Genomic DNA, 9,635 nt, shown 5'->3' with positions numbered 1-9,635 from the left:
TTTTGTTTTACTTTGTTCCGGTATGTCTTTTTTCTTTTGTTTCTGATGTTAGTTTGATTCATCATTATTTGTTTGGCACAATGCACAATCGCTTGGCACAATGCACTTCTCCCGTACCAAGTCCTGGGTACGAGGTGGCAAGAGAGCAGTTCTTAATCCAGACCTTTCACGGTCAAGCATATCAACCAAACAGGAAGCAGCTGGGTGCAAGCAAGACAACTGACAATAACTGTAACCGAATTGGTGACTATTTCACACCTGGCACTATGGCTGTTTAATTAAGAAGCTCCTAACCCATCGTCGTTTTGCAATGCAATAATTTAAATGCTTTTCGATAAAAAAAAATTACAAGTTGATATCCAACACCCTTGATTCTCATAAATAGATAAATATTGCATTGTAAAAATCTCTTAAAGTTACTTAATTGCTACGATTTAGAAGGATTGTGTCCGCTTACTCATAAACGTCACGCTTATTTACAATTCCTAATTCTTTAGAGAACAAGTTAATTTCGTAAAAAACTGGAAACAAAAGACAGGCCCTTTAATCTTGTTTTGAGAGACTGCCTCAAAGAGGAAGTTAAAGGTACTAGAGATTAAATTCTCGCCTCTCGAAGATGTCTCGTAAAGTATTGAAGGTTTGATGAATTAGGATTTGTTCATAAAGTAAAAATGTATGTTATTAACTTAAATCTATGAAGCTAGCAAGCGATCTTTCTGTTTATCAGACTCTTTTTTTATAACACAACACAATTGTTTGTCCTTTAGTTGGACGCGTTGTCACCCATGCCAATTAAAAATGGAATGACTCGTGACGAAGTGTCAAGTTTTTCTTTTCCCCACTTTTGCTTGTTTTTGAAACAACTCGAGGCCGAATGCGCCTTTGCAAAATTTCCAGTGTAGTTTCGGATTTAAAGTTTTATTTAATTTTAGTCAGCAATTTTGAAGGAGGATCTGTTGGTGCAGCTAAGAATAATTCATCCTCGGAGACTCTTACGCCTTGCCTAGAAATCGACTGACAGCCCCAGAGTCTCCAAGGATGAGAATGATCAAAACTAAATCCTTCATCAAAATTTTATGACAAGAAATTGTGTAGCAGTTTGTCCATGGAAAGTCTTGGTGGCGCGCTTTATTTGCCCGTTCCTCTTGATTCCCACCAACATGTCGTGTGGCTGTTTTCTGTAATATCTGTGAGACGCGTACGAGTGAAATGCGTTTTGTTCGTGAGTCTCTTTGAAGAGCGAGTCTCGAGTGGTTTGGCTTCTCTGAAAGAGAGCAAAAGCTGAAGATTAGAGGTATACTACGAAAAGGGTGACTTCCTTCCATAAGTTTCAGTCTAAGAGACCCGGTGGGTAGTGCGTGACGCGCTGGTCCATTAGCAAGAAAGTGGGCGAGTGTGATCACTGCGCGGGGCATTGTGCACTGTTTGTACTCGAACCAGACACTAGATAGCTCTGGTGCCTCTTTCCACCTGGGAGTATAATCTGGTAGCATAGAACTGTCAGAGAAACCAGAAGAATTTCTGGGTGGGGGGGGGGGGGCAGTTGATCTGCGATGGACCAGAATCCCCTCTAAAGGGAGTAGCAGTACTTAGAGTCCGGCTTCATACTACAGCTACAGAAACCTAAAACAGGTGCGTTTCCTACAGAAGTCATTCATTGTGGTATGTGGACTTGTTTGATTTTCAAGCAAAAGTCCACGAGACTTGCAAATTAGTTTTATATCGTTTCTCTTTTCAATACCTGTTACGTCCTAAGTACACCGAAGCGTTTTGTGATCTATTTTCAGTTGACAACGAGTCTTTATTGTGTATATCCAACACGAGCTCAATCCTATCGAATCCACCTATGCTCTTTTCAAGATCCTGGCGAATTTGTTTTGGCAGAGGTCGTTTCTTCTTCCTGAACTGAATGTAACAGCACCTCTTACCTTTTATTTTCTTTTAAAATTGCGCCGTACTTACGTATTGTTAGAGATTTTGTCATTAGTACCTTGCCGTGAAGCAAGCAGTACCTCACTTACCAACCCACGAAGTGTTCCATCTCTTCTCATAGCTAGATACCTCCCCGTCGCTGGACTCATCAGTCTGACGAGACTGGGCCCAAATGATTGCATCTCAAACAACACTGAGAACAGAAAGGGACGTACAAGTGATATAATCAGGATCTTCACTGGCCATGCGTTTCCTACGTAAATATGTTTGGGGCGGATTCACGTGGAATCCCGGTGAACGTGCGAACCACAAACTTCTGCGAAAAAGGTCTCCGCTACGAGACCGCCCTTAGGTCGTAAAACAGCATATTTCCATTGAGTGCCGTGAAATCTGAGCCAGGACGAAGGTAACTATTACAGGCCAGAGAACAGATGAGGACAAAGGGAAGGAACCAAAGGAAATACAGGAAAGTGACCTTTAGCGCGGAAGGACGTAAGTGATCGAGTCGTTCGTGGATGAGATCTGATTAACCCTTTGATCCCTAAGAGTGATCAGCATCTAATTTCTCCTTACAATGTCACCCCTGAATCACGCATTAAAGTCAGGAGAATAAAGGAAATAATCACCAACTAAAGAAACTCTTGATTTTTAAACAAACTTTCCATGTGAAAAAAAAGGAAATGTATAGAAATGTATAGAGAATATGCACAATGATGTTAGTGTATAAAGGGTTAAGAGGGCGCAGATAGGATTTCTGGACCGATCACTGGACAAGGTAAAGGAAAAAAAAACATGGTTGGCTATAACTTTGTAACTAAGCAGTTTCTCAGCATCAACTGTTGGTTTCTAACGATTAAGACTCGCCCTTGAAGTGATTCTTGTCAGATGTCGGTGTGATCTCAGCACACCTCTTTTAGAAATTCAAGTTCAGATATCGACTGCAATTGTCCTTAAATCCACTCAGATTTCGAACGCGTTATGACTAATAGTTAATAGTTACCATTTTATTCTTACCGTACTTACTGCGCTGGTCAACCGTACCCCTCACTACCCCGCTGGGTAGAATTTGTAGGTGATAACCACTGCGACAAAATATTTTACATTGTGTTGTGGTTGTTGGTCTTTTCGTTATCTTTCGGACACGTCTGAAGGAACTTTCCGTGGAAGGTCGTGGCTGCTTTTGCCTCTTGAAGAGGAACGATCGTAAGAATCGGTTTTTGGTGTTGTCTTCATCGTTTTTGGAAATTATCTGAGTTCCTTTAAGTGATTTCCCCTCTTTCTTTTGCGCTTTTGTCTCGTTATGCAGTTTGGCTGAAGAGTGTGTCTCGGTAAAATATGAAATTGGAAGAAGAACGTACAGTAGATACGTGTAGTTCATAGCTGACACCTTGGATAGGAAAAATCAAATTAAAATCTGATGAAATATAAAGAAAGCAAAGCTCAATAAATTTGAAATTATGGAGGGCATCAAATGCGTTAAGATCTTGTTGACGTTGGAAGATTGGCTAGGTACTGAAAAACTGTTTTGCGAGCTAAAAAGGAAGTTCAAGTGTAACCTAACTAAGACACCACCCACACCAGCATATCTTGTTTAGTTAAACCAGGTTTAACTAAAGTGATTGAAAATCATAGCTTTCGAGTAGTCACTAAGTTCTATTTTTAATGTGTTCATTTTGAAGTGGACGAATATCGGTTTAAGTAGCTTCTATGAGGAAAAAGACCTCTACCCCGTCCCGTGTGTAGAAAACAGCTTTAAAATATGTCTAAAGAACTGCAAGTTCTCTCTACTCTCCAACACACTCTCCAAGAGCTTTTATTTATTTCTAAAGGAGAGTAATCTAGTTGTTGTGACAATGATGTGCTGGTCGCCAGTTTGATTAGTCAATTTTTTTCTTTGACCACCATCACAGAAATAACCTGATGATTGTGAAGATACTGATCTAACTCTTCCTTAGTGAAGAGAGAGAGATTGACTAAAAACAACTTTTAAGAAAAAAGATGGTTAGGGGGGAAGTTTTTCCGCATATTTACTCTCTGAATTAAAGAGACTGTATAGATTTTCCAAGTCATGCTGTCAAGATGTTTATGACCCAATTCGTTTTTTTATTCTATGTACTTCCTGACTTTAGAACTGAACTGTATCATTACATTGCGAAACTGAAAAGCGTGTTCAAGAGCTAACGCTCGGAATGTCGGCTTTGAAACACTTTAAGGTGGCCAATTTACATTCAGATCAACTCAGTCGATAAAACCAAAATTACTTTGTTACTCCCATCGACACAGCACCACAGTTTCTTTAGAAACTAACCTCCTTTATTCAAGATTCCCTTCCTTTAGTAAACAAAATGAATGATGTAATCTGACTGATGACAATAACTAGACATATTATATGACTTCTAGAGCAGTCTTTCAAGGGAGGTTGCAGTCCCTGAATTATTTCATTGGATATATCTTTACATGAATTATCGCAGACCTATAAAGCTGAATGTAGCGTTACCTTTTTCTTAAAAAAAAAATCATCCCACTTGAGGTAATCCGAGGTAACCTTAATAATCTCTTAAGAAGATACCACCTGGTCTTTGTTATTATAGGAACTGAGCGGCTTTGAATGAGTGACAAAGTAGGTTATGATCTGAACGTAAGGATGTTAAACACTGTTTGAAGACGCACTGAAGAGAGTTTGTTAACTACTTTCGAGGTGTTTCAACTTTTCTTTGCGTTCGGTGCTGAAAACAATACCGAGAAAAGGTGAAAGATTTCTGGAATTACATACCGGCATTTGGGTAGGACCATATGGTATACACAAATCCCTATCCGCGAGATTTCAAATGACTTCCAATCTTTGCCTTGTTCTATTTCAATTTTTTTACCGCCAGGTAAGCCGATCGTAAGCTCATTAAAAATTTTGGGGGCATTTCAAGACTCTGATTTTTTAATACGATGTAGTGCAGTCAGGAAACGACTGATTCAGCTACAAATCTTCAAGCCAATACATTTCTTTGATGGTTAAGTTATTGTTTTAGATTCATACCTGGATTTGAGTATCACTTGTTTTTTCTGGTGATCTGGCACAACTGTACGCAAATGGTTGGCTTTAGTCGCGGCTATGAAATCGAAATGATAGATTTATCTTTTTCTCGCGACTACGAACATTCTTAGCTCAATAAATATAGTAATGACATAACTACAATTAACACTCTAGCCAGACACTCTAAAGTTTTTAGCACTCTATTGTAACATCAACCACAAAACCGGTCTGAAAAGCGAAAACCTCTTATAAACAGTTCAGATATTTTCAGTTCGCAACTAATTGTTATTTATTTCGTTATTGGCAGACTTGCGGTTTGCTTATTTCAAAAGCAAAAATTCGCGCGACCTTCTTCACATACCTTCGTATTAAAGACTATTGTGTTTCTTTGGCATTTTAGTCAAAGAAACAGACCTAAAATTGCGGCCTTTCTCTTCCAGACAAAGCGACACATTGAAAAGTATATACGTTATTAACACATACAGCTTCCTGAATCAAAAGAACCGGTTCAATTGGGCCTAAATCACTTCCGGAACGAGGCCATAAGCTTTGAGCTAAAGTAAAAAATCTCTAAAGGAAAATTGTTTACATGCGCAAGATTTTCTTAGTCTCCCAAAAGGCGCTCTTCGATATTTCGTGTTCAACTCATTGTTTGTTTGTATTTTTTAACTTCTTTTGCTACTTTTAAAGTGAAAAATCGTTGTATGGATGTTTGCATGACTATATAGTTTTGGTTCTAGTCTTTAGCTCTGACTAAGCGCTAACAAGAGTTAATTTGCACCGAATTTTAAGTTGTCGGCTTTCCTTTGACCTCACGTGCTGTCTTGGCGTAGGTTTTGTTCCTTTTCAATTTGGCCAACGTTCCATAACAAGGCAGTGTCTTTTAGGCACCCAACGGAAAAGACTATTGTTAAATTTTCTACCGTAGAACATAAGTCCTGCCTCTTTCGCTGTAAGTGGAATAAAGACTGACAGAGGCGGGGTAAAGTGACAAAGCGATATAATGATTCATGTCCGACCTTTTGCTCACCTTAAAGATAAATATAGTTTTAGTCTTCCTTTATTTTCAGGCTCCTATGAGTGTTCCTGTTCGTTATTAAGGCCAGATTTTGTAATAGGAAGACTGTCATGGTACTCGGGATCATTTTGAAAGAAGTGGTGGTTGATAACAAAAGACATGGTTTGTGCTGAGTCGAAGTTATTATCCAAGACAAGTCAGAGTCACATAGGTTTTTCGGCTGATGGAGAATCATGAACCATTACTTTTTCTTGTTTTATTTAAGTTAAAACTATTGCAATGAAAGCATTTGCTTGAATATGCCGGTCCATAAATGAGAAATTGCCCTAAATTCTGATTATAATACTAATTGCTCCATTTGCCTCCCACGCTGAAAGCCTCTTTCTTATTTTCTTACTTATATGCCTATATCCTCTTTTCAAACTACCTTTGGGTGTTTTGTACACTGTTTCAAGCTCGTAGTGCCGTAATGATGAAATTTACTATACCCTCATACAAGTTTTTGTTCCAAATGTGCCTGGTTCAATCCGCATTTTTCTCAAAGTGAGACAAGTTGTATAAAACGCACAGCTCCGTATCAGACTAGAGTTTGTGGTTGCCCTCATCACGGCATTTCCTCCTCTAAAATGTCAGTGAAATTTTTGTCAGCTCATTTTCTAAGTAAAACTTAAAAGATAGCTGACTTTATCGTTTAGAGCTAAGTATTTCCAAAGTAATTAACAACCGCAGGCAGGCAAACCAAAGGCTATTGATGGCTACCACTAGTGTTTGCTTGCTTACTTTGCAAATCTTAAAATTCTTGCGCAGGATCTAACTTTGCAACGACTGAAGTGAACAGTTCATATTATTCAGACGATAAGAAACGGAACAACGAACTGGATTTGGAAAACGTTTTGGATGTCAACATTTTCCAAGCTGGTTAAGTGCCTTACTTTTGCACCTCGATCAGCAAATTTGATAAATCAAGTGAGGATATCAGGCTGTCCTTACTCTTCAAGTGTAACGAATTCTATTCATTTCATCCGGAGTCTTCCTCCGTCAGGTAATTAACAAACCTCGTCGGCTCATTTTTGTCTGAAATATCATGATCCTATTGGTCGCCGGAATCATGGCAAGTGAAGCACAAGTCATTCACTAGTTTTGGGGTCTGACTTCTGATGCGTAACTTACCCCGACGATCAATATACCTCTCTATAATTCACATACACAGGGAAGCGATTAAAAGGAACCATCAAGGACACACTAGCCGTCAATTCTTTGTTCATATTTACGTTGGATCTTGTCGCGCTATCAGTAGGAGAGTTATATCCTGCTTTTCTTCGCATTATCTCCATAAGGGAAGAAAACGAGATTGTTTTGTTTCGCTTACAACAAAGGCTGCACGATTAAGGCGATTTGCATCCTTATTTGTTTCCCTCAATAACTTTCAAGCTGCTTTCACACTGTGATTTCAACAGTGGTTTATTTAATTCGATTGGAACACCTACCTCCATTCAGATCCGTGCACTTTCAGAATGTTTGCATTTTCCACAGCGTTTGCTGGCTTCAAAAGCTTCCGGTCTTAATCCCAACTCACCAAGACGTCTCTATTTCTCAGACAAGTCTGGGTGAATTTGCCTTTTGCAAGAATATTTTGCTCCTCAGCCCAACCTGTCTCGAACGTAAGGCACCGGTGTTCTGGTAACGCCCGTTGGCGAAACCTTCGATTGATCTTAATGGCTCCGTCGATGGTAAGTCCTAGAATGACGATATACAAGTAATTTTTTTGTAATCAGTATGTGGTGGAGATATTTGAATGGCATACTAGCCCGGTTTTACGACGTTCAGACTCACACACGATAAAAAGGCGTGGGAAGAATATTTGATATAAATTCTTTCTTTCGGGTACACATTAGCGTAGCATGGGCGGGTGATTTCTAGTGACACTGATTTGATGACTAAAGTTTCCATCGACCTGTTGCAACCAAAGTTTAATAAACCTTCTATCTAAGAGAGTATAATTTCATTTCGTTGTTTAATCAAAGCAATCTCTCAAATATCTCACGAGGAAAGTTCTAGAAAATCATCCACAGCAAGGCTGTGTAGAACTGAAGAAAATTGTTACTCTCTACGTATGATGCACGACCCTTCGCAGTAGATAGCGCTATTTATGCGATAGCGAAAATCAGACCTGAAAAAAATCAGGCCTGTACGGGATTCAAACCACTGACCTCTGCGATACTAGTGCAGCGCTCTAGTATCGCAGAGGTCAGTGGTTCGAATCACGTACAGGCCTGACTTTTTTCAGGTCTGATTTTCGCTATTGCATAAATAGCGCTATCTACTGCGAAGGATCGTGCATCATACGTATTTAATACCGCAGTTCAAAATATATGAACTTCATATATCCATTGTATCTGATTTATCATCACGGGTTTATTACGAATCAACTTAACGGCCTGCTCCCAGTTGGCTTGTTAGCTCAATTGGTAGAGCGCTGCACTAGTATCGCAGAGGTCAGTGGTTCGAATCCCGTACAGGCCTGATTTTTTTCAGGTCTGATTTTCGCTATTGCATAAATAGCGCTATCTACTGCGAAGGATCGTGCATCATACGTATTTAATACCGCAGTTCAAAATATATGAACTTCATATATCCATTGTATTGTGACTCTCTGTCGGCAAATTAATTGCTGGTCAAAGCCTGTGATTCGTTGCTTAAGTCCACAAACTCGTGTTATCCAACGTGAGAAGGCGTTCAAAGAGAGACCTGCTGTCTTCAAACCACGGACAAAACTATATTAGCAGCGTTTGAGATGAAAAGGCAAGCTTGTTTCTCTATATTTCTGGTGCTGTTCATTGACTTGCGTGATTGAAAATAACGATCAAATTTCACAAATTCTAATATACTGTAATGTTTTCAAATAAAAAAAAGGAATGTGCTACAATTATTACATTTGAGCCTTTTTTAAATTTCTTTCAAAAGGGCTTTGTATTCGAAAGCAATCTCGTAATTTCCATCTGTCTCCTCTCTCACCGGGACTCCTCATGCTTAATTAACTCTGAAATAACAATAATGATAGAACAAGAAAAGGAAAGCACGAAACGAGATAAAAGCTGGCTTTGTCTACTGTTTTGAGCTGAATGTTCCGGTCGCCAGCTTTACGGTCAGCGGCTAACCTACTGTAGATGCTAATCTTTCACAAAGAGTTCTAAAACCCACAAATCTTCAGATAAAGGAAAGGCGAGAACAAAAAAAAGAACGGCTACGATACGCTTGATTGTTCTTGTTTTTCACGTTGTTGTTGTTGGGGGTAATTTTGGCACGCCCTGGCTCGATCGTGACTGTAGCCTCGTTTCATTATATTAGAACAAAACGCTGTTTGATGAGAGTGCACGAAAACGAACCAAAAATAGCGAAACAAGTAGCTAAATATGGAAACTGGCGACCCCATACCTGACTCCAGATAACAGAATAGATCCGTTCATTTAAACTGGGCGATAAAACGACAGGAAAAAGTAATTTCTATTAATTCAAGCCATAAATAACTTGGCTACTTCCTCTGGAGCCAAGCAACTTTTTTCACTTTTTTAAAATAGCGCTTTTTAGAATCCACGATTCTGTGCCATCTCGCACAACCATTGACATTTATTCCTTTTAGGATAGAGAGACCTTCCC

General features: G+C 39.2%; 2 protein-coding genes across 3 annotated transcripts in view; one reads left to right on the top strand and one right to left on the bottom strand.

Annotated features, from left to right (window-relative positions):
* Window positions 1-230: 230 nt before the first annotated feature.
* LOC111333597 (fibroblast growth factor 1-like) lies at window positions 231-7,600 on the bottom strand. 2 transcript variants are annotated; one of them, XM_088729487.1, is made up of 5 exons: window positions 7,466-7,476; window positions 4,964-5,036; window positions 2,947-3,319; window positions 2,022-2,125; window positions 231-1,264 (listed from the first exon to the last, which is right to left on the bottom strand). In XM_088729487.1, exons 3-5 carry the CDS (start codon window positions 3,308-3,310, stop codon window positions 1,067-1,069), a joined length of 666 nt encoding a protein of 221 aa, XP_088585613.1. In that variant the 5' UTR covers window positions 3,311-3,319; window positions 4,964-5,036; window positions 7,466-7,476; the 3' UTR covers window positions 231-1,066. The 2 variants fall into 2 exon arrangements, with proteins under 2 accessions (XP_088585613.1, XP_088585612.1); XM_088729486.1 differs by lacking the exon at window positions 4,964-5,036 and having other exon boundaries at window positions 7,466-7,600.
* LOC111333604 (putative fibroblast growth factor 1) overlaps window positions 7,552-9,635 on the top strand; it is a 9,621-nt gene continuing 7,537 nt past the window's right edge. Inside the window, exon 1 of the mRNA XM_022939217.2 lies at window positions 7,552-7,708. Within this exon, the coding sequence (XP_022794952.1) occupies window positions 7,694-7,708 (15 nt within the window). The 5' untranslated portion in view covers window positions 7,552-7,693. The remainder of the gene's footprint in view (window positions 7,709-9,635) is intronic.

The sequence above is a fragment of the Stylophora pistillata genome, chromosome 8 (assembly GCF_964205215.1).
Source record: "Stylophora pistillata chromosome 8, jaStyPist1.2, whole genome shotgun sequence".
NCBI lineage: Eukaryota > Metazoa > Cnidaria > Anthozoa > Scleractinia > Pocilloporidae > Stylophora > Stylophora pistillata.
This window is presented reverse-complemented; position numbering and strand designations above follow the sequence as displayed.